The 24,834-nt window shown below is 49.8% G+C and overlaps 1 protein-coding gene and 1 long non-coding RNA gene across 5 annotated transcripts; one reads left to right on the top strand and one right to left on the bottom strand.

Annotated features, from left to right (window-relative positions):
* Window positions 1–1,056: 1,056 nt before the first annotated feature.
* Window positions 1,057–2,244, bottom strand: LOC131274317 (uncharacterized). Its single transcript, XR_009181540.2, has 2 exons — window positions 1,361–2,244; window positions 1,057–1,241 (listed from the first exon to the last, which is right to left on the bottom strand). It is a non-coding gene; the product is annotated as an uncharacterized lncRNA (long non-coding RNA).
* PDP2 (pyruvate dehydrogenase phosphatase catalytic subunit 2) lies at window positions 1,604–13,176 on the top strand. Of its 4 annotated transcripts, none has more exons than XM_058279888.2 (2): window positions 1,604–2,287; window positions 4,128–13,176. In XM_058279888.2, exon 2 carries the CDS (start codon window positions 4,187–4,189, stop codon window positions 5,771–5,773), a length of 1,587 nt encoding a protein of 528 aa, XP_058135871.1. In that variant the 5' UTR covers window positions 1,604–2,287; window positions 4,128–4,186; the 3' UTR covers window positions 5,774–13,176. The 4 variants fall into 4 exon arrangements, with proteins under 4 accessions (XP_058135871.1, XP_058135870.1, XP_058135869.1 ...); XM_058279887.2 differs by having other exon boundaries at window positions 2,093–2,445; XM_058279886.2 differs by having other exon boundaries at window positions 2,153–2,425.
* Window positions 13,177–24,834: the final 11,658 nt, after the last annotated feature.

The raw sequence follows: 24,834 nt of genomic DNA, 5'->3' as shown, positions 1-24,834 counted from the left end.
CTTGTCCAATTCATAGGTCGAATCATACAATCAACAACTCAGGAATATGTGAACGGCATCTTTTTGCTACATGAACGCCAATACCAACCTCTTCCAGACCAGAAATGAGAACACCCTGGACAGGACGGAAGGAAACCCTTCACTGCCCCTTGACAGCAGGAAGGAGCCAGACTGAGTCAACATCTCGAACCCCCTCACCCTTCCGTTCTGCCCTAATTACCATTACTTAGGTCCTTCATCATATATATACTCAAAGAGTTAGGATTGTTATTAGAGTTTCCAGTTTACAAGGTTTGCAATGATTAAGAGGTCATAAAGCTGTGACTCCATTCCGATTGATTAAGATGCTTATTTGTGGAAAACAGCATATTTCCCCCCAAGGATAAGCCTTATCACAGTGGGAGTGGAGCAGATAAGGAACCATCCCTTCCAAATTGCTTCATTCCAAGAATATCCTACCTCCTAGCCCAATACCACACAAGTCAAGCACAAGAATTCACTTTAAACCAGAGGCTAGACTCAGAGTCTAATCCCTTCCCCCCGAGCTAACATTTTCCTGCCTATTGATGTACTGTATAAATTCACATCTGCACCTTCCATGAGCAGGCTGAAGTCTCTCTTCAGACCCCCACCATGCTGGTGGGAGGGCTGAAGTCTAATCTTCAGACCCCCTCTGTTGGGAGAGCTTCTCAATAAATTTCCTGCCAGCAAAAAAAAAAAAAAAAAGAAAAAGAAAAAGCATCATCAGAGTATTACTACTGGGGAGTGATGTAGTTCAAGCAGTTGAGTGCCTGCTTCCCAGGTGGGAGGTCCCAGTTCAGTTCCCATGCCTACTAGAAAAAAACAAAAACAAACAAGCAAAACAAATGGAAAAAAAACAACTCAGGGGAGCTGATGTGCTCAGTGGTTGAGCACCAGCTTCCCACATTTGAGGTCCCGGGATCAATCCCCAGGCCCCAGTACCTAAAAAAAAAAAAAAAGTATTACTACTAACTATAGTCTCTATCTCACATGTGGTGTATCCCCTCCGCCCCCCCAACCTACCCTGTTTTTTCGTTTGTTTGTTTTATGACAGGCATGTCCTTGGGACCAGGTGGGCTGGCCAGGCTCCTCGGATAAGCCGGTGTGTCTGCCTTCCAGAAGACCACATTTGTAAGTCCAAAGTGGGTTGCTTTTTCTTCTTTCTTACTCTGCTCCCATGAAAGGACTCTATTTGACTTCCCAGAGTTAGAAGAGTTCTGCTAAAATAATTTATAAGGAAGCAAGTGACAACTAGAATCCCACAATGTTCAGGACAGAGGGATGGGGGCAATATCTGATATCCTGGCTCTCTTCCTTTTTCAGCCTACCAACAACTAACCTTGATGGGGTAATTGTCAGTGGCCAGGCCAGTGAAATTGTCCGCTCAAGGTCCAATGGTGGTGGGGAGCCAGTGAAGACTTTGGAGCAGGGGATCTTATCTGAGTTTTAGGAGGGTCACTCTGGCTGCTCTGTAGAGGAAAGGCAGCCGGAGCTAAGTCATTTGGAGATGGGAGACTAAGCGAAAGGCTTGAAATAATATGCAGAGGAGCTGGAGGCAAATGGACAAGTTGGAGAGAGATTTGGGAGGTAGGACTGACAGGCTTAGATGAATGACGGGAGAGAGAGGTGAGCGAGAGAGAGGCATCAAGAGAACCCCCAGGGTTCTGGCTTGAGACTCTAGAAGAGAGAAAGAGCAGATTTGGCAGAAAGATGATTTGGGGGGGGGGGCAAATTTTGTTTGGGGCGCCCATAGGGCCACAAAGGAGGCGGTCAGGTAATTGGATATAAGGGCATGGCGCTTATGCGGGGAGCCTGAATTGGTTAGCACATAAATGAAGAAGGAGACCTGGGGCGAAGTGAGAAAGCCCAGTGAGGGGAGTATTAGCAATTGGAAAGGCCGCTCGGTTCGGGGTGTGTAGGGGCGGGTGGGTCACATGGTGTGGGTCGTCAGTCAAGCGATTGCCTGATCCGGTAGTCCGGCGCTCACCCTACCGGTCGTCAGAGTCAGAGGGCGGGGCCTGGCCCACGCTAGGACGACCTTTCGCCTGCCCTCCCGTCCTCCTCAGCCATTGGTCAGTACCGCTGTCCGTCAAGAACCAGCCTCCGCAGATAGACCAATCAGAGCTGGCGGGAGGACGCTTCCTTCTCGAGCCGGGTCGCGAAAAGCGGCCGCTACTCTGAGACGAGCCTTCGGTGGCGGCGGCGGCGGTAGCTGTACGCAGGCGCGGAGCCGAAGGGCAGGACCCGTCCTCTGTGGCGCGAGCTGGTGAGAGGAGGGCGCCGGTCGGACGTAGGGAAGGGGAAGAGCGCGGGATCCCGTCGCCTCCTCCCCAGCTGCGCCTCGCCAGCTCCTGGCCGTCCCCGGCCGGGGGCACCGGCTCAGGTCATGGGGCGGAGAGCGGAGGTGAGGTGAGATGAACTGAGGTGAGGTGAGGTGAGGTGAGGGGGCGGGCTCGCGGCCGGGAGGGGCGGGCTGGGCCCACGACCACTGTCCCCCCACTCTCGCGCACGCGCCACGTGGGCCCGCGGAGCCGCCAAGGGCGCTCGGCTCCGAACCCGACACCCGCACTAGCTGCCGCAGCCCTTCGAGCACCCCCCGGGAGCTCGGCGTCCCGACTGGGCTCCCCACTTTACCGGTGGGGAAGCTGAGGCTCGGAGAAGCGGGTCTGCAGGGAGCACCCAGCTGGGACGCGGCCGCGCCGGAGTTTGAGAGACCCGGCTCCCTGGACCGCGGAGCCCGCGCTATTTGTTATCTATTAGGCTGTGTTCAGAGACTTGAACTTGGGACCTGTTTTTTTTTCCGGGACGCGAGGTTCTGTCGGGCTGCTACGGCGACGGCCGTGCGTCTGGCACTGCTTAGGGACCGGAAGGGCCAGGCGTGCTCTGCCGACCCCTCCTGCCCTAAGTTCCGCCGGGTGAGCTGAGGGCGCGGAGGGTTTCCCTCAGCGCTGCGAGCTCTCGAGACCCGAACAGGCAAACTTGGGGAGGGCAGGATTCATAAACGAAACTCCGGATCGTCCGAGAAAAGCTAGTTTAATAGGGCAGTATTTTTTTCTTTCTTTCTAAGAAGAACCACCACCAGAGACTGGTGCGGTGCTGGGAACCTGGCTCCCTCATGACCCTGTGGAGGCACTGTGAACCTTTTGGAAATCCGTTTGGCAGTATGTGTCCACAAACTTTGACTTACTGTTTCCTCCTTTGGGAAATAAGATAAAACCCAAATAGGGAAAAGATTGCTGTCCATGGCCATAGTCTGGTGTTTTATAAGTAACGAACTATTGGAAATGACCTCTAAATCCCCAGTAATGGAGAATGCTTACGTAAATTGTAATGTTTCTGCTGAAATGGGATAGTACACATCCCATTAGCTGTAGTATGGAAAAATGCCCTTAACGGGATATCTGTGGCTCTGGTTTCAACAATGTAAAAATATGTAACCGAATGACTGGAGGGTTATATACATAATGATAAAAATAATAGTTACCTTTTCGAATTATTTTTTGCAGAAGGGTCGTGTTTCACTAAATCCTCACAAAACCATATGAGACTAGTCTTATTCCCGCCCCACCACTGAACAGCTGAAACTTGGACAAGTGAAGCAGTGTGTTTTACACTAAACAGCTAGTGTCACACTTAGTGTATTGTTATTGGGCCTCTGAAAATGCAACGTTTAGTCAGTGTTTGGAGACCTACTATGTGCCGGGTTCCTGAATTCTAGACTGGTGGGGAACCAAATATTTAAATATATAAACACTTAGAATTTGCTAGGGAGAGTGCATGTATCAGAGCTAGACAACTATGCTCCAGCAAGGGAAAGGATTTGGAAAGGAGAGTAAAAGGGGAGCTGTTGGGTCAACTGAGAGGAATGAGTGAGTTCTGTTGGGAAGCACTCAGTGGCTCTTGTAGCAGTAGAGAAATAAAACAACCCGGTTTATCTAATTTTCTTGAATGTGTTTACGAGTTATCATGGGAGATGAGGGTAGGAGGACTTGTTTTGAGTTTAATCAAATCTTTTAAATAGTTTAAGATCACTATCATTCAGGATATTAGTAAATTAAGTATTTTTTTTAACAAATTGAAAACTTCCTTAATTTTTTAATTTTCAGGTTTTTTTTTTTAAAGTCCTGTTTTGCTGAAGAAACACGTTTGCTGGCATAGTTTCAGAATGTCAAGTGCTATGTCCTACCGGATCCTAAATTTTTCAAGGAACAACTTTACTGTACAAGGCAGCAGGCGTTTATACGCAAGGTGTGTCTCAAATAGGAATAAATCAAAATGGAAGCCTTTCAAGGCATCAGCCACCCTGAAAAACAGTTCCCCATGTGGCAGCTTTGTTCTGCAGAAAGCCTACAGACACACGTCAATGGAGGAAGATGATTTCCACTTGCAGCTTAGCCCTGAGCAGGTGAATGAAATCCTGCGGGCTGGAGAATCAGCCCACAAGATTCTTGACCTCAACAGCAGAGTCCCAAATTCAGTGTTACGGTTTGAGAGCAACCAGCTGGCTGCCAACTCCCCAGTGGAGGACCGGCGAGGTGTAGCCTCCTGTATGCAGACCAGTGGGCTTATGTTCGGCATCTTCGATGGACATGGTGGCCATGCATGTGCACAAGCAGTGAGCGAGAGGCTCTTCTACTATGTGGCAGTGTCACTGATGTCCCACCAGACTCTGGAGCGGATGGAGGGAGCAATGGAAAGCATGAAGCCCCTGCTGCCCATTCTGCAGTGGCACAAGCACCCAGGAAGTAGTATCTACAAGGATGTCACATCAGTGCACCACGACCATCTCCGTGTCTACTGGCAGGAGCTCCTTGACCAGCACATGGAAATGGGACTGAGCATTGAGGAAGCATTAACATACTCCTTCCAGAGACTAGATTCTGACATCTCACTAGAAATCCAAGCTGCCCTAGAAGATGAGGTGACCAGGAACCTTTCACTTCAGGTTGCTTTCTCTGGAGCCACAGCTTGCCTGGCTCATGTTGATGGCGTTCACTTGCATGTGGCAAATGCTGGGGACTGCCGGGCCATCCTTGGTGTCCAAGAGGACAATGGTATGTGGTCTTGTCTGCCCCTCACCTGTGACCACAATGCCTGGAACCAGGCTGAGCTGGCACGGTTAAAGAGGGAGCACCCAGAGTCAGAGGACAGGACAATCATTGTGGATGACAGGCTGCTGGGCGTTCTTATGCCCTGCAGAGCCTTTGGGGATGTACAGCTGAAGTGGAGTAAAGAGCTGCAGCGCAGCATCTTGGAGCGGGGCTTCAACACCGAGGCCCTCAACATTTATCAGTTCACCCCCCCACACTACTACACTCCACCTTACCTCACTGCCAAGCCTGAGGTCACATATCACAGACTAAGGCCCCAGGATAAGTTCCTTGTGTTGGCCTCAGATGGCCTGTGGGATTTGCTGGGTAATGAAGATGTGGTGAGGCTGGTGGTAGAACACCTGGCCAAGGCAGGTCGGCACAAGCCAGACTTGGCCCAGAGACCCGCCAACCTGGGGCTCATGCAGAGCCTGCTGCTGCAGAGGAAAGCCAAGGGGCTCCACACTGCCAACCAAAATGTGGCCACGCATCTCATCAGACATGCCATTGGGAGCAACGAATACGGGGAAATGGAGCCTGAGCGGCTGACAGCGATGTTGACATTGCCAGAAGACTTGGCAAGGATGTACAGGGATGACATCACTGTCACTGTGGTGTATTTTAACTCAGACTCAATTGATGCCTGTCACAAGGGGAATTAATCTTCCATCTTATTGCCAAGACTCACTTACGTGTTCTTCTAAAACATTTTCACTTACTCTTAAACTGCCTATTCATACCTTACTGTTAAAAGGCAGAGAGATATAAAGCTTAATAATAGATTAACCTGAGGAAAACAACTGAGCCTAGGTTTAAAAACAATAGCAAAGATTTCACGGTCTTGCCAGTGTTTTGGTCAACTCTATGCAGAGAGGGCAGAGCATAGAGACTGTAGAATTGGCCTGGGGTCATGCAGTCCAAGTCCTTTTATAAAGACACTGTTAAACTGTTAGTCTGAGCCTTCAAAGGGTAAATTTAATCATGATTCTAAGAATAAAGAACTTTAGGACCTTCTGAGGTCTTGGCTGCAAAATGTACAAACTTGAGAATTCTGAACTTGACAATCATGGACGTTTAGGCTATGAAGGGAGGTTTTATTTGTTGGTTTGTTGTTGTTTTTTTATTACTAAGTCCTTGGGTTTACAAAGCATACTACAGGACACTTTTCTATGCAATAATCTAACTTTTTTGGTGATTACATTTGTGAAAACATTTTATAATTCTGCATTCCAGTACTGTTTTCGTTTATTTTAAAATTGAATCCTAAAACTTTCAAACAGACCTGTTTGCCTTCTGTAAACACTTTTGGAATAATTTTTCTTGGCTTTCAGCTGAGGGTGAGAGAGTCTAAACCTTAATTCCTAACCCTGTCTACTTAAGTAAATTTTCCTCTTGGTTTTAGCTTCTGGAGGTTTATTCTTAGCACTTAACCTTTCTGAATATACTTCTCAAACACTCTTCTGTTAGTTCTGCCTAACACGATCTTTCTCCTGGCTGTGCTCACTCCCACCCCCATCTTGCTGCTGCTAACTGAGCAATATTGTCTTGAAAGAATCTTTCACATGTTCTCTCTTCCTATGGTTGTGGGGTAGGAGAAAATGTGATCACGTGGTAGTTGTGACAGATGTTTATTATTTTGTTGTTCTTTTTGTTTTATTGTCCTTTTTTTGTGACTGGCATTTTGGCAGGACAGACTTACTCGGTGGATTGTAGACTTAAGATTCAGCCTGAATTTGTAAAGATGAAAACTTAAAAGGACTTGAAGAGACTGAGCCCTTCTGTCTGCATTCTGAGAGGCAGTAGGTGGGAGAGAGGAATGAGGGGTCTCAGATGGAGCATTTACCCCAGGCTGTGGGTAAATTGCCATAGCTACTGTCTTAGGAGTTAAACCATATTTAGTATAGTAATCAGGGCAAAAAAATAAAACAGAGCCTGTAATGGTTTCCGTGGGCTGCACAGACTGCACAATTACTTGAAACCATGTAGATATTTTGGGGGATAAATTTTATCTTACAACTTGCTGTGGCATTTAAACAAGAGGAAATGTGTCCCTAAATGGAGACACAAACATCCCAAGAAACTGACAATTTTATTTTCCTCCACAAAGTTGGACAGAACTCTAGTGTGGTTGAGCTACATTAATTGATCCCTCTCCTCATGCCTTCACACCATCCACTGAAAAGAAAGCAGGTAATTATTGTGCTTCCTTATTTTTGTCTGTGTCTCAGCTGACAATCAAATGTTGGGATACTTCCAGCTTGGGGATGTTTACCTGTGCATTTTCCAAGCAGCTGTTTAGTGATATGGCTTCAGCTAAGAAATTCTCTTTTGGATGCTTAAGCCTTGGTTCTTTTATCCTGAAATCAGTAGTATTCCTTCTGATCTCCTTGATCTTAACTCAAAAATAAAATGTGAATCATTTCCAGTCAGCCAGCATGAAGGTTTTTTCCTAGAATTGAGGACCCCCACTTGTCCAACATCCTTTTTTTCTTTATACCCTAAAACCTGGAATATCTTTGGAGACTTTACTGGGATTACAGAGTGTCTGAATCTTACTTTTGAGCTTAGCATAGGTCATAACAGTATCTGATTCATTATTTGTGGGACACCTCTTTGTCCAGTCGTGCCTCTGTTACTTCTCAGCTTAATAGATTTTCCTGCATTCTAGTAAGTATATTGAGAGAGAAGAAAGCCTGGTTTATTGTCTGCCTTTGCCCACTGTGAACTCTGACAGCTCTTTCCATGAATGCCTCCTTTTGATTAAACCCCAGCATGTCTCTCTGGCCACAATTCTGCTGCTGTTGGCCAGACCCAGGCATATGGGCTACTGCTTGAGGACACTGGGATTTGAAGAGGGGGTTGGTTGCACTTGTCAGATATTCCAAAGCATTTATCATTCCTTGTGTGGAGAGATTTCAATATTGAGACCTTAAAAGTGAACCAAAATGAGATTGAAAGTTTAAAATTTTGAATGTAACTTTGAAGAAAATATGCTTTGGTGCTTAAAATTGCACATTTGTGTCATTGTAGTTAAGAAACTTTGGTGATACTGGCATAATTTATATACTGTTTTAAATATAAATTTATAGCTCTACTGAGTTGGGGAATTAGTCAAAATGGATAAAGAAGATGGTGGTGTAAATTCAAATTAATATGCTAGAAAAGTTATTTAGATTCAGCTTTCTGAGATGTTATTTGTAACATTAAAGCTAATTTATAATAATGAAAATATAAACTTTGATATATGTTAAATGTAAACGTATTTTTCCCATACATACCATTGGCCTAAAAGACCTCTATTATTGGGCACATTGGGTAAAGTTTTGTTTAGACACAAATAAGTGAAATATAAACAGCTCCAACTTGAATTAAAGATCAGTATAATTCATTGTATGGAATAGAAAACTGACTCTTCTGTCTGTCAGCCTTTGGTAGTCTGTCTTCCTGAACTTTTGGGAAATATTAACTTCCGAGGTTAAATCAGAGTGGCCTGGAACTAAGCCATCCTAGTTTCATCTTGAAGTGGTTTGTCTATCTCTGAATATGGCTCTTTCTCGTGCCAGAGAAAGCCCTGGTGTAGCCTTGCATCTGTGGTATAAAGACTGGTGGTACCGCTCGTGATGCAAGCTAACGTTTACATCACCCGAGTGGAAAACACATTTTGTCCACCATGTAACCAGCTTCTGAGTAGGCTGAGGTTCTATCCCTTACACCTTGGGCACCTGCCTTTTAACTAGCCCCCTGGAAAATATTTCTCATCAAGTATCTATCTACTTGGGAAAACTATTAGCTCTTTAATAATTATTGGCATTGGTATTTTAAGCTGTATATCAGTGTTTTTTTGACACTGATTTTCTAACCATTTTAGATATTTAAATTAAACTTGTAAATAAAAGAGGTAAAATGATATTTGGTTTCTTTTGGTTTGGATATTAATTTTTTTAGGGCTTGGGGTAAACTTTAGATTAGATTAGGCCAATATTTGTTTTACCACCTTTATCTGGCCATGGAAGGGTTTAACATTTTCAAGAGTCCATTCGGTAGAAGTTTGGTACTCTGCAAATTTTTGGTAGCTGTTAATCACACAGACTCTATTCCACTTCCATTAGCTAGTGTTGTATATCCATCAGTTGTAAGGTCTACTCTAATGGGTACTTCTTAAAATGTAAATACAAATATTAAGTCATTAACACTTGAACATGAATTAGAGGTACTGCATCAGCTCTCTAAGTGGTTTGATTAAACTGGGTCTTTGAGGAGGAGCAGATTTTGGGAAGGGAAAGGTAGAAAAGGGAGTCTTTGGGGTCTGATAAGGATAAAAGGAGGAGATCACACACATACATACACACAACCCCATTTTATTGTGATGTAACTGGGGCCCAGAGGTTGAAGAACTTGCCCAAGACACCACAGTAGGACAGGGATTTGAAATACATCCAGAGCTTATGTATTTGTCCTTACACTGAGCTTTCAAAAGGGGATAATGTCTAAAAAATAGGTTATTGCACAGTTTTTTCCCCAGGGTTGGGGTAGGGGAAGGGGCTGAGAAGGAGGTGGTGTTGAAAAGAAACTATAAAACCTTGTGTTTTTGGGTTTTTTTTCATTACTAAGAGTAGAGTTATATTAACTCTTGATATTACTTTGGCTGTTATGAATCAAGCTAGATATACTTGTTATATGTTCCAGTGTCCCATCCTCTTAGAAAATGGTAAAAATAGGGAGAAATAGGGAATTAAATCTAAAATATTGAGCAGGTTAGGCTCTTTAGCCAGAGGGGGCAAATTATATTTATTCTCTTCCTTTCATGTCTAGAGCTTTTGTTTCCATTTTACTTGATGCTACCAAAAGCCCTTAAATGGTTCCCAGTCTGGTGACTTCTCTGAACCATGGGTGGCAGAGTCCAAGCAGCTCCTTCTAGTTTGGTAAAACTTGATTGGACTTTTGTGGATCAGAGTGTCTTTGTTCCATTGGTTACTTTACTTGACTCCCTGGAAAAACCCTCTGTGGAGGCACTCTCCAAAATCTGTTCTGTTTCAGATCTTAACTCTTCCTGCCTTTTCAGGATTCTGGAAAATCTCCACTTGATGTTCTGTCCAGTCCACCTTGCACAAGCCATGCGTGCCCCAAGGCCAGGCATATGGTGCTCTCAGGTGGTAGTTCCATCCATCTAGGGCCTGAGAGGCCCAAGACAGTGGACACAACAGGAACGAGGAAAGGCCAGTACAGGGAAGAAGGTATAGGAGCAGCTTCTGTCCAGCCAGTCTGGGGACAGTGCTCCTGCTGTGGTTTGAAGGGAGGGGTGAGAATTGAAGGGTGGGGGGAACTGGCTGAATGTGGCTAGGTGTTCAAGGAGGAGCCCCTCAGGGGACCTTCAAGGACAGAACTTCTTGTGTCAACTCCAGGAAGTGAGCCAGGCCAGGCAGTGGCCTCAGAAAGGGCTGTGGACATGGCTTGTTCCTCATCAGATAGATTCAAGGTGGGGGACGGCGCCGGAGGTCCTACCTCAATCCCTTCACTTTCCCTCCCATGTTTCTACTAGGTGATGTTGGGTCTTGATCCTTGTTAGTCACCCCCCACCTAGACAGTAGCTCCTGGAGGGCGGGGCCTGCCATATCTAGCCCTTGCCTCAGCCAGACCCCTTTCCTTGCCCTGATTGGAAAATGAATGGGGAAGAATGGGAAGACGTTCCGAAAGACATTCCATGCTGAAAGATGGAAACAAACTAAGTGTCCTGCTCATCAACCGAATGAATAGACAAGATGTAATATACGCATACGATGGGATACTATTCAGCTAAAAGAAGAAATGAACTGAGGAAACATGACAACATGGATGAACCCTGAGGATATTATGTTGAGTGAAATAAGCCAGACACAAAAAGACAAATATATAGTCTCACTGATACGAACTTAATATAATGAGTAAACTTACGGAATTAGGTTAGTAGGAGACAATGTGGGTTGAGAAGGGGGAGCAGATACTGAATGTATGTAGCATGTTTAATAATATTGATTTCAAATATGTGGAAGTGGGTAGAGTTGATGGTAGCCCATTATAATGAGTATAACTAACACTGCTGATTTGTAAATGTGATTGTTGAAAGGGGTAGTCTAGGGAGTTAGTGTTAATTGAAAGAGAGAGGATAATTTAGGCACTGTATAACAGTGATTTTAGTGGTAGATGAGGGTGGTGGTTAATAATATAAACACAAGAATGTTCCTTTATTACAAGGTGTTTAGAATATGGTGATAACAAGAAAAATGCAACTAATGTAACTTATAGACTGTAATTAACAGCAATATTTTTGTAGCAAAGGCAAAGAAGGTACTATATCAATGCTGAAGGTCAAAAGAATATGGGATGGTAGCAGTTTGGTATTATTTATGAATTCTAAAAATAGATATTGAATTATGTTTATAAATTGGTCTTTTCCTCTGGGTACAATAGATTGTATTGGATTCAGAGGTTTCACTCTTACTGGATTAAATCATGATTGAGGCTTTGACTGGGCCACATTGTAGGACATTGAGTCCCTGCCCCCCTGGTGGGTGGGGACTCAGAGAAAACAAGGCAGAGGAATTAGTTGGAGTTTTGATCCTGAATTCTAGGAAATAAGCTCACAGAGAAGCAGATAGTGAGGAAAGAGAGAAGGCTCCATTAAACATGGCAGAAGCCCTGGGAAGAGAGAGGAACTGTTCGCCTGACAGTTTACAGCTGGCTTTGTGGAGTGCGCAAAGCAGCTGAGCTGGGAGAGAAACTAGACTTGTCCCAGCCTGTGGCTGAGATTGGAAGAAGCTGGACCACAGAGTCTTTTTTTTTTTTTTAAGATTTATTTTTTATTTATTTATCCCCCCTTCCCCCCATTCGCTGTGTGTTCTTCTGTGACCGCTTCTATCCTTATCAGCAGCATGGGAATCTGTGTTTCTTTTTGTTGTGTCATCTCTCTGTGTGTGCGGTGCCATTTTGGGGCAGGCTGCACTTTCTTTCGTGCTGGGTGGCTCTCCTTATGGGGTGCACTCCTTGCGCGTGGGGCTCCCCTGCGCAGGGGACACCCCTGTGTGGCAGGCACTCCTTGCGCGCATCAGCACTACACGTGGGCCAGCTCCACACGGGTCAAGGAGGCCCAGGGTTTGAACCGCGGACCTCCCATGTGGTAGGGCGTCTGCTTCCCTAGACCACAGAGTCTTGAGAGGAGGAGGAAGACTGAACCCTCGCAGACATCACCTGCCATCTTGTATCAACACATGACAACAGACTCTGGTGAGAAAGTACTTCTTATGGTACCTTGAGTTGGACTCTTTAGGGCCTGGTAACTGTAAGCTTCTACCCCAAATAAATACCCATTATAAAAACCGACCAATTTCTGGTATTTTGCATCAGCACCCCTTTGGCTGACTAGTTTTATGCATTCTTTTTCTTCACTTTTTCATTAACAAGGAGACCTTGGTCATGTCATTTCAACCAATCTGTGCTCATTTATTTATACTTCTGAACACTGGAGAAACAATTGAGTTTGTTTTTAGGATTAAGTAAGATAAATGTGCCTGGAAAGAATGTTTTAAAATAATGCTTCTGTAATTTGGTAAGCTGCCTTTTGTCTATTACTTTATGAAGTTAAAATAAAGTTAAAAAAAAAAAAAAAACTGGGACAAATGGCTAAATGGATCCTGTTGGGGTTGACTCGTGTTCCCCACAAAAGGCATGTTCAGGTCTAGTCCCTGGTCCTGTGGGTGTGAACACATTTGTAAATAGGACCTTTGAAGATGTTATTAGTTAAGGTGTGCCGGAACTGAATGAGGCAGGCCTTAATCCTATATGGCCGATATCCTTAAGCACAGGAACTTGGAGCCAGAAAAAGAAGCCTCGGGAAGAAGCCAGAAGCTGCAAGTCAACAGAACAGAGGATAAAGTGTAAGATGCTGCTGTGTGCATTGTCATGTGATGAAAAAGCCAAGGAACCCCAAAGAATGCCAGCCAACCAGAAGATTACCAACTCTGGGAGGAACCAAGCCTTCTAGCTTCTGTAACTATGAGCCAATAAATTCCTGTTATTTTTTTTTTTTTAAGATTTATTTTTATTTATGTATTTCTCTCCTTGTTGTTTGCACTTACTGTGTCTGTTCATTGTATGTTCTCTGTGTCTGCTCATCTTCTTATTTTCGGAGACACAGGGAACTGAATGTGGGACCTCCCATGAGGGGAAGGAGCCATCTCCGCTCCCTGCTTGTTGCATCTTTCACTGTGTTTCCTCATTGTGTCTCCTCATTATGCAATCACACCAGGAACCAAACCTGGTACCTCCCATGTGTTAAGTGGGCACCCAACTGCTTGAGTCACGTCCACTTCCCTAAATTCCTGTTATTAAGCCAGCACATTGTATGGTATTTCTAGTAGCAGCTGGGAAACTAAAACAGTTGCCCACAATTAAGGGAGAAGCCAGCAAGAGAAGGAGGTCAGAGGCCTGGAAGGAAAACAAAGAGTGGGGCATGGAAAGGAAGGGAAGTGGGGAGAGGGGGTAAGGTGTGCCCAATGCCAGGAAAGATCATGGGGTAGGTGAATGGACATGAACAATTAAGGATAATTACAGGAAAGGTGAAGGCCAGTCTGTATTTTCACTGGGTGTGAGACAGTATGGAGGTGAGGAGGTGGTTCCTCCAGAACAAGGCAGTGGGTGGGGGAACAGGGAACATTGTCAGAGCCTGCTCCTTGGCTGTGGGAAGGGATAGTACTCCATGGGTTCACGTAAGGTCCCAGGGGCTTTGCTGACCCTGCACTAGGCTTTGGAAGGCAAGTTGAGGAGCTGGGCCTCTTCAGCGCTCTTCCTGGTGGCCTGATCACCAAATCCTGGAGATGGCATGCTGGGAACACCAGTGGGGAGCCCTGGCATGGCACCAGTCCAGGCCCCTTGCTTAGGGGTTCTGTAGATGTGGGGTCTCAAGCAAAGGGCCCCTTTGAACCTGAGTGGTAGCAGCTTGAGGCCAAGGCCACCTCTAGATGTCGCCATTGTGCCACACTGGCCTCAGCTGCACCTGGCTAGAGAAAGAAAGGTTGTTCCTGGGAAGATATGTCCCTGAGGCCCACTCCCAGGCCGTGCAGGTCTCCCTGGGGTTAGAGCTGGTACACCCCACAGACTTATCTGACCCTGGACATGCTTGGGACTGGGGACAAGGGTGGAATGAGGGAGGAACCCTTTCCTGTGGTCCTCAGCCTTGCCTGGTCAGGAAGGGGCAGCTGGTGTCCCCAGCCCAGAGCCAGGCAGTGGGCTGTAGGTGGTGGGGGTTGGCCGCCACCTTGGCCAGCCTCTCTCAGCCTCCCTCGGTGTGGGTGTTCCCGTCTATGCACTGTCTCCCACCCCTGACTGGACTGCCACCCCCATTCCCTGCAGCCATTCCCACAGCCACATTCCTAAAAGCTCTAAGGTCTAGTCCCTCCTGCCCACCCCACGCCAACCCCAAGAATGGCCCAGGCCACTTTTATTCCAGCCCCACCTCCAAACAACAGCTGCCCCCCTCCAGCCAACTCCCTGCAGCACTCAGTGGTTAGAATGATCTTGGTCAGACTCATATCCGACCATGTCACTTCTCTGCTCAGAACCCTTCCATGGCCCCTTGAGGAGGAAGCCCAGACTCTTTTGGACTGGCCTCCCTGCCTCCTCCCCAGGTGTGTGAGCACTTTAGTCAGAGGGCGCTTCCTGTTCTTGAAACGTACCAGGCCTCTGACTTTGCTGTTCTTTCCAGCTGGAGCACCGACTGCCGCAACCTCTTCCTGGCTGACTCCACAGAAGCATCTCTTCCCCTGGGAAGACTTCGCTGTCTCTCCAGGAGGGCTGACTGCCTCCTCTGGTTCCTGTAACATGCCTCCATCCATGTCTTCAGATAGCTCCTATCTGTCTGTCTGCCCTCTTGGCAGCACCGGGGACCTGGTCTGATTCTCCTCACAGTCTCCAGCGATCATCCAGTCCTGGCACACAGCAGGCACTCGTCACACACATTTAAAATGTTAGGGCAGAAGGAGCAAAGAGAGAAAGAGGTCTTCTTTTCCCCCACAAGCTGAAGTTACCTCTTCTAGGAGTCAGGCTAGCCCCCAGATGAAGCCTGGAACCCTCCACCCTTTGCTGCTTGTGGTGGTTTTAAAGATGACCACATATTCTTTGACACTCCTCCCATCAAGCAGTGGGGTCTATTCTTCCTCTTCTTGAACCTGGGAAGGCCTTAAGGACTTGCTTATAATCCATAGAACACAGCAGAAGTGACCCTGTGTAACTTGCAAGACTAAGTCAGGAGAGGGATGCATTTCTTCCATGGAACAACACTTGCTCTTGGTAGAAGTCTAGCTATCTTGAGGCCACCATGATGTGAGGAAGCCCAAGCCACATGAAGAGCCAGGCCATGGAGGAGCCAGCCCAGACACCAGGCAGGTGAGTGAAGAAGCCTCTAGATGGCTCCATCTGCCAGACTGGGGCAGAGACAGGCCGTCCCACTGGACCTTGTCCTCCACATTACTTCCCTGATGAAACTTGGCCTGGGTCAGTTTCTGCATAGACCCCACCATGGCCATGGCTGAGGTCACAAGACTCATGGCTTGCTGGATGAGCCGGAAGCTTCTCAGTCCAGCCCTTGAGACCCTACCTCTCCAACTCATTAAACGTCCCTGAGACTTAGCCCAGTGGGAAGCCTGTTCCCCAGCCTTTCTCTGATCCTGTGTGTCACAAAGACCATCCCCTCCATCATTCAAGTCAGAAATCCATGGGAGCTGATGTGGCTCAGTGGTTGGGTACCAGCTTCCCACATACATGGTCCTGGGTTCAATCCCAGTCCCAGTACCTCACACACACACACAAAAACAAAAACACTTCATGTGAAATATGAATATGGGTAATATTGCATATATAAGACCTTAGGAGTGGATGTGGTTCAAGTGATTGAGCGCCCACCTCCCACATGGGAGGTACTGGGTTCTGTTCCTGGTGGCTCCTGAAAAAAAAAAAACAAGCAAAACAAATGAAAAAAAAAAACAACTCAGGGAAGCTGATGTGGCTCAGTGGTTGAGCACTGGCTTCTTGTATACAAGGTCCTAGTTTCAGGCTCCATCCTTGGCACCTAAAAAGAATAAAGAAAAAGAAACCCATACCCTGTCAAGACTTTCTCCTAAGTATCCCTAGAGTCCGACCCTTTTCTCCAGACCCCAGCTGTATGAGCCAGGCTTGATGCCTCTCGCCTGGATGACTTAATCTGTCTCCTCACTGGTCTCCCTGCCTCCTCTCCTGCTGTCCTGAGGAAGCATGTGTCCATGTGTGCCCAGTTTCACTTTCTTCCAAACACCAGCCACAATTGCCTCAACTGCCCTTTTTTGGGGGTGGGGGTGGAAGTGGGGCATGAGAGGTGGGGAGGAATGGTGGTGGCTGAATCATTTAAAGCCAACCCCAGATTTCATGTCATTTCCACCATTATCCTCCAGTAAGCCCCTCTAAAAGAATGGTTATTTTCTCAAATCATCACAGGGTTCTTACCACTGAAGGATTTTAAACCAGAGATGAATAAAGTTAAAGCAAGTGTGGCAAAGTCTTGATGACTGATGAATTTGATGGATAGGATAAGAGGGTTCATTAAACTATTTGCTCTACTTTCGTGTACATTTGAAAATGTTTTATTTAAAACAAAAAGCTTTCAATGACACCCCCTACCCCCTAACTGCTTTCAAGGAGCTAGAAAAAATGTCCTAATTCTTTCATGGTATGCAAGGCCAGGTGCAACTGGCTCTGCCCACTGTTCAAGCTCTTCTCTCCTACCCCGTTCCACCAGGGCTTCAGCCACCCTCCACCCAGTGAGTCTATCTAGCTGAGTACAGCAGGGACTCTGTAAGAATGAACTAGGTCACATTTTGTGAGCATATGCACTGAACCAGGTGCTGTCTGAACACTTTACATGTATCACCTCATTTAATCCTCACACAACCTTCTGAGGCATTAACCCACTTTACAGATGAAGAAACTGAGTCCAGAGAGGTAAAATAACATGCCCAAGTTCATATAAAACTAATAAATGCAGAGCTGTGTTTCAAACTCTAGTGTCTGACTCCAAAACTTCCCCTTAGTGAGCAGGTGATTCTGTTGAATATTTATTTATTTGATAAAAACTCACGCCCTACCTGCTCCCCAAGGGCCTGTCAGCAGCTTAGAAAAGAGTGAGCTGGTGGTCCATGGAAGCATTCTAGTAGACACCAGGAGAAAGCTTGGCAAGGTGTGAATCGGATGGATGGTGGGGGCCCTGCCCTGAGGCTAGTCCCTCTGCCTGTGCCTGGGGTGGGGGCTGTATATATGGGGAGACATGGCCTTCTCCCCTGTCTTCAGGCACCCTGGCCTGAGTCCAGGAGGGTGAGAGCAGGTGGACGGTGGGGGGAGGGGTGGCCCACCTCGAGCAGGCAGGAGGGGCCAGCAGACAACAGCCCTCCCTACTCCCCGGACCCTGTGGCCCTGGACTGGTCTCTGGCCTGGCACCTCCAGCTTGGGGAAGGGTCTGGAACTCCTCAGCTGCACAGTGAGGCCTGCCCTCCCACCCAACACCTGTCAGAGTTTATCTCCTAGAAAGAAGATCAGGCAAGAGCGCAAGGGGTTTGCACAAAAATGGTCATGGCATGGTGCTGGTGTGTGTGAGAGGGAAACTGGACACCACTGGCTTGGCCTTCCTCAGGGTAGTGGACAGAGAGATTCCTGTACATACGTCCTTGTAGCCTTTAAAAGTGATGGTGAAGTTCTTTTATGTTTGACAGGAACAGTGTGACCCCAAATGAGGGCCTCCCCAGAGCCCTCACACGCCACCCCCACCCCATCCCCAGCTCCCTTGTGATTTACCCCATTGGCCAGTGGCCGGCGGGTGGGGGAGGGGACTGCGCTATATTGGGAAGGGGATGAGCTCACCCAAAGGCTGGCTGATTTGGAACTGGTAACTTTTTCCACCCATGTAGCCCTCAGAGGCTTCTGTGCTAGCTCATAAACCTTGGCGCCGGTCCATAGGGTGGAGGCGGTCTGGGTTCCCCCTCTCCAGGGATGGAGATGGTGGCTGAAGGTAGACGGGGCACAGATGCTGGGCTGAAGTTGAGACAGTGTGGCAGAGTGGGTCTGGGGGTCCCCAGGGCCCAGCCAAGACCCTATGAACACTTTGTTCCCAGCAGAGCCGAGTGTCCTGTTACTCCCCAGAGACTTATGTGAGCAGAAAGTGGAATTTGTGGGTGCAGAAAGAGCCAAGAGGGCAGCCACCTCATTGAGCTGGGTCCCCTGGGCAGTGTCTTTGACACCCTAATATGCCCAGCCTGGCCCTCCCCAGAGGGGTCCCCCCCCTGTTTTTGGCTTAAAGCCAGGGAAAACTCTGATGAGGGGAAGAAGCCTAGGCTGGGAAGGGAATCAGGGTCCAATTCCAGCTCAGCAAGAAACTAAAGGTCAGGTCAACTCCCACCCCTGGCCTTATGCCCATGAGATCCCTTGAAACCTGTGCTCCAGCCTCAGGAAACGTGGCAATATGTCTCAACATCCTAAGCTCTGCCACACCTCTGAGATTTTGCCCTGACAATTGCCCCAGCCTGGCTACCCTTCCCCACTCCAGTTGCCTTTGTCAGCCCCCCAAGCTGGAGCCATCTCTTCCCAAGTCAGTGTCCATCATGCTGGCTTGCCCATGTTCACCTGGGTGACCCTGAGAACAGAGGCTGGGTCCAGGGGCAATTCTAGGGATATGTTGGATGAAGGAAGGGAAAGGCCCCCTAGAAGGGAAGGGGGGAGATCAGGAGAGGACAAACAGTGTGCCCAGCACTCTTCTGTGCCAGGGCCTCAAGGGTCCAGGACTTCAGAGCCTCAGGCTTTGCAGACCCAACAATAAGCAAAGAGAGAAGACAGTGTGGGGCACCCTGTGTCTGAGCCTTGCACACAAGGAACAGAAACTGGGCAGAGCCGGTATGTGCCAGAGCGTCGCCTCCTTAGCCTGCTCCCCTGGGCAGTTGGGCTGGGAGTGGAATTCTCCAGTTGGATGGAGTTGTTGCTGGAAAATCCCCACCAGCCCTTCCAGAAATGTGCTGTTGTGCCTGACTTTGGCTCCTTCAAAGTAGGAGGGGAAGGCGGCTTTCAGCTATTGGGCGGCTCAGACAAGATCCTTGTCTTCTCTGGACCGGTGGGCCTGAACTCCGGGAGAGCTGAAGTGGGGTTTCACACATCTATGGAGTACCGTGTATCAGCTTCAGCAAGTCCTTTCTGTGAGAGGCAGGTGTCAGGGTCCCCGTGGTTCGAGGAGGAAGCTGGTCCAGAGACGCCAAGCAGCTTGCACATAGCTGAGCCAGGATTTGAGCCCTTACTTATCCAGGATCATCCTGCACAGCTCCAGACTCCCCTACCCCTATCAGGAGCCCCAAAAGGACAAGCTGAGGATGCCACTTCCAGCTCAGTCCCATCTGACCAAGGCCTGGCTGGCCCCATGCCTGCCACTTGCAGAATAACCCTGGTGGTTCTGGGCAGGGATCTCAGGCCATCAACCTGGACCTATTTTTGTACCTTCGGGTAACCAGGAAGTCTCAACTGGTGCAGTAACCACTTGGAACAGGACTAGAACATGGAGCCCCAACCCAGGCAACCTTGGTGCCCTTTTGGGAACTGACCCCAGCAGGGAAGAGGAGGCCTGGCTCAGCCACTCTCTACCTCGCCCTGTCCCAGCTGCTTCCCAAAATCTGGCTTCCTACCTCTTGTCTTCTCTTCTGGGCAGCCCATTCCCTCCCCCCTCTCACACACACGCACACTGTGACCACAAAGCTGGGAGCATCTTTATTTGTCCTTATGATCCATTGCCAAGTCTGACATATCTGAACCATCAAAAAACTCATTTCTAGCTGAGCAATAAGCCCCTTTCCTCAGGTTCTAGCCAGAAGGTTCTAGGACCCACGTGCAGGCGCATGTGGGGATCCAGCATCTGGAACCAACCTTCAGAATCAGGGGCCCATTGGAACCCTACGGGACTGTGGATGGTGGCATTTTGAGGTCACAGACCCATTTGAGGAGAAGCTGGGGGAGCAACCACACACACTCTGAGAGGTCAAGAGCAACCCAGGGTCATGGACCCCAGAGGCTATTTGTAGAGGGATGAGAACTCAGAGGCACAGAGGGGCACCAAGCAGACTTGGCGGGCTCCTTTATGCTGAAACCAGATGCCTGTTGGAGGGAGCGTGATGGAACGACCTGAACTCAGCAATATAAGATAAATGCCTAGAAGAAAGACTGGAGGGAGACCTGGTCACAACACAAACAAGAATGACTAACTATAATGACAATGATAAGAGCAGCTGTTCCCGTTTTTTCGAGGGCTTGTTAGGTGCCAGCCCTGTGCTAAGTGAGGACTTTCCTTGTATCATCTCAGTTAATCCCTGTACAGGCTCTTTTCTGGGCAGAGGCGTGGCCTGTGGAGCGCGCTCTGTGAATGGGTCTGTTTTTGCCAGGTCTGCGGCTTCCTTGGAGGTGGACGGAGGAGCTCTCAGGCCCAGTACACAGGGATGCTGAGCTCTCCCTGCCAGCACTGCTGGGCGTGAGAGGAAACGGCTGGCGCCCCTCGGGGATGCCTTCAGGGAGCCAGCCAGACCCACTGAGCTGACCTGGTCCCCACTTAGCCCTATTCCTCCAGGCGTTTTGGCCTGAAATAGCAGCCGCTCAAGAGCTGACAATCAAAGGGCAGCTAAAAAAAGGCCCCTCAGTCTGGGCTCTGTCGCACACGGCTCATAGGGCCTATTTTGGGGGACAGAGTGTCGACGTGCCAGTGGAAAATCCGTGGGGCGGGGGCCTCCAAGGTGGGGGGCCCATGTCCCTCCCTCTCTCTGTCCTGGCCCCCCAACTCCTGCATGCATGCTCACACACACACAGATTTGCAGCCCTTAGCCCCTCCTTTATCATTCCTCCAACAGCCTGAGAAAGGCATGAAAAAAACAAAGCTCAGAGAAGAGAAGTGACTTGCCCAAGGTCATACCGCTAGGACGTGGGAGGGACAGTGGCCAGACTGGGTCTCTGTGATTCACAGTCCAGTGCTCTCCCTAGGGAAGCCAACGCAGTGTCCTCCAGTATGTCAAAAGCTCAGAGATGGGAACAACCGTGGTGCATTCTGGTTGGACTAGGTAGGAAGGCAGAGTGTCTTAGAGACCGCATGGAGAGAAATCCCACTGGAAACACCAGGTTAGTTCTAATGAGACCTTGCCTGGCTGCAGGGGAGGCGGCTGGGGTGGAGCTTCGCCCTGGGTGAGCCGGGTCCCCCGCCCGGTCGCTGTGACCAGGCCCCACCCCACCCACTTCCCCAGAGGCTGGCAGCCCCTGCCAAGTTTCCAGGGAATGTGTCAGATAAGGGGCTGGTGCTCATGACTCGCTCCCACCCAGCCACTATCTCTGGTCTTACTGCCACCGCCAAGCGGATAAGAATAGCAACAGCCCCCTTGAGTGGGCACGTGCACAGAGGTGCCTCGACTTGGGACAACGCTGCAGTAGGCAGCCCCGGGCCCTCAGACTGAGGACAAGTCTCCAGGTCCTGTCTCCATCAGCCCTCAGCCCCCGCACCGCCCCCACCCCAGTCCCCACCGTCTATCGTACTGGCCCTGAGTCCCACAACCCTTGTGGCACAGCTGTAGCCCCATGCCCTGCTCCTGCTGCCTCAGTGGAAGAAATCTGGAGGAGACCAACCTGCCCTATTGATCCCGGCCTGAGCCTACCTCCCACTGAGGAGCTGTGTGACCTGTACCTGGACAGTCTCCCTCTCTGGGCACTTAAGCATGGCAAGGTGGCACAGCAGCACCTGAGGCAGGAATGTCAACCAAGGCCTCTCCTGGGGCTCAGGCCCCTCGTTGTCCTGGCCTAGTCATGAGGGGGTAGAGTGAGGGTCCCCATGCTCCATTGGTGAGAGTCCCTGGGATATGATTACAGGTTGGGGGGGCAGGTTGTGGCTGAGTCCCTCACACAAGTCTCCTGTGACACTCTCGTGGGTGCATATGTTGTGAGACTCTGAGGCTGTGTCAGTCTGATAAAAGAAGCTGTTGTCATTTAACCCACGGACAGCATCACCGTGACATGCTAAGGGAGGCAGGATCTTGGGAAACTTGTCTCCTCATTCCCAAGTCACTGTGACACTTGGAGAATAATCAAGAGAGCCAAGTCCCCAAGTCTCCATGTCATGTCTGCTGCAGCTCTCCCAGCCTGACCCAGTGCATGGCTCAGCCCCAGCCCCAGGCCTCCCCCAACCTCTCACCCCTCACTCCACTCACACCTGCCCCCCCCCCCCCGCCCCGTTCCCAGGCGACTCTTCCCTTTGACCCTCAGATTGGGTCAGCAGGGGACTGGGGATGTCCATGCCTGCCTCTTGTCCTTGTATGTTCCTCCCAGACCCAAGGAGGCTAGGAAAGAGAAGGTGGGGGTGGGCTAAGGTGGGCTCCTCACACACTCACGCACATTCAGACACAGACATCATGCAGACCAGACTTGAACACGCATGCACACTCCCACGGGCACTCACATGCACACACATGCACGCGCGCGCCTGGCGGAGCGAGAGGGCTGCCAGGGGCTCCCCCAAGCTCAGTCTCCAAGTCTGCCAGGTAGACACCCCGTACCCCTGCAATCCTTCGGGTCCTCCCACATCTCTGAAGCCCCCTCATTAGAAACCTGTTGCCTTAGGGTAGGAGTGGGTGGGGGTGAGTGGGGTGGGGGTTTCTAAGGTTCCAAAGCTGTTTCTTTCTTGGAGGGTGAAGGCCAGACTGACCTCTGGGCCTCTCGCTGCAAGAGCCCTAATGGCTGGGGCTGGAAAAAGTTTAAAAATATCCCCATGTTTACATTCTTTCCCAGCCTGCCTCCCGATCCTCCGCGCTGGGTCCCTTTGATCTGGCGCTGCGCCTCTGGAAGGGGCCTGGGCGGGAGGAGCACGAGCCCCCTGTTGAGGCCCACCCTGACCCCCGTCCAGCTCCAGACCTGTCTGGGCCCCAGGAGGCCCCTCAAAATCATAGAACCACGGGGCCTTGGAGCTGGAAGAAGACGAGGCTTGCGGGGGGGCGGGGGTTGTCAAAAGCTGGGGGTGGAGTCTTGCCCACAGTCACTCAGCAGGCCTGGGGCCCTCCTCCAGTCCCCTTCCCAAAAGCCTGGGCCTCATGGGGCTGGGGGTGTGTGTGTGTGAGTGTGCATGAGTGTATGGCCGTGCGCATCAGTGCTAAGTGCCCCCCACTGCCCGTGGACTGGGGAAAGTCACATTCATTGAGCTCCTGCCATGTTAACCGTGTTTTACAGAGATGACCTCATGTAGTCCTTTCAACCACCCCATGACTTGAAGGCCATTCTATCAACAAGCAAACCGAGGCTCAGAGAGGTGAGGCGACTTGCCTGGGAACACACAGGCAGAGCATGATTGCACGGTCTTCTACCCACACTGAACCTCCCAGTTTTCCCTGCCCCTGCCCTAGCCTGGTGTGGCCCTGCCTGCAGAGCGAGGCCCACCTGACTCACATGAATCCACACACGCACTCGCCAACCCACCACCAAGCCCAGCGACGGGTGCCAGCTCCGTGTTTTATTTCCTCTGTGACCCAGGGCAAGCCATGCCTCTCTCTGCCCCTCACCTGGGGCTGGGGATTGCAGCAGAGGTTGAGGTCTGCAGAGGCTTAGGGAAACCGAGCCCATGGCCCTGTGGAAAGGACTTGTGGACCTGTGGTCAGCCTCAGTGTGGACACAGTCAAGAGGTGGCCTGGGGCCTGGAGGCCCAAGGAAGGAGCCTCGCCTTGGGCAGGCACCTTCATTTGCCCTAGTATCCTGTCATCCACTCTTTCCTTTGTTGATCCCCCACCCACCTGCTCACCAACCCACTCATCCATCCACTCACCCACCCACCCACCTATCCACCCAGAGCAAGGACCCAGAAGTTAGAGCAACTCCAGGGTTCCAGTACAGGTGCTGCCTCTTGCTGGCTGTTTGGAGATTCCTCCACCTCTTTGGGATTCATTTTCTCAGCTGGCCTGGGTGAGCACTAAGCCCTCTGGGGGACCTTGTGGGAGCAGAGGCCCGCAGAAAGCTGCAGACACTTCTGGAGAGGCAACATGGACCTCAGTCACACTGTCCCGCCTTGTGCCCTGCTCCCAAGACCCCAGCTGCCGCCCTTAACCTCCCTGACTTAAGATCCTCCACTGGAAAATGGAGCCGATCATCCCACCCTCATAGGCCAGTGGGAGATTTAGATGAGATGCTGCCTTGGAAGAGCTTTGTGTCCTACAGACTCTGAGTGGGTGTGGGCCAAGCAGAGAATGCTGGGAGAGGGGCAGGAAAGCCCCATGGGGCTGCTTGGGCCCAGGATGGCTGGGGCCAGCCTGAAAGCCCCACCCTGGGCTGGGGGCCCTGCCTGAGTCTCCCAGGCTCCCTAGGCCAGCCAGGGTGCCCGCCCCCTCTCTCTTGGCTGGGCTTGGCCCCCACCCCACAGAATCTGCCAGGAGTGGAGAGATTATCTCCTAAAAATAGGACCTGGGCCCCACAGAGGTTGTTTTTCTCCCTTCCCCGTGATTTACCATCATCAGTTCAGGGTGCCTGGGACAGCCAGTCTCACCCTGGCTCCCCAGAGACAGTTGGGATGGGTGCTGTGGGTGATCAGCTGGCAGCTGGGGTCAGTTAAGGGTCAGGGATCGGCAATCTGTCCGGAGGTATCTTCAGAACTGAGTAGGGCACGAGGGCCATGGCTCGGTCTTGG

Source organism: Dasypus novemcinctus, chromosome 18 (genome assembly GCF_030445035.2).
Source record: "Dasypus novemcinctus isolate mDasNov1 chromosome 18, mDasNov1.1.hap2, whole genome shotgun sequence".
In the NCBI taxonomy this organism is placed as follows: Eukaryota; Metazoa; Chordata; class Mammalia; order Cingulata; family Dasypodidae; genus Dasypus; species Dasypus novemcinctus.
The sequence above is the reverse complement of the archived record's forward strand: the minus strand, read 5'-3'. Positions and strand labels throughout refer to the sequence as shown.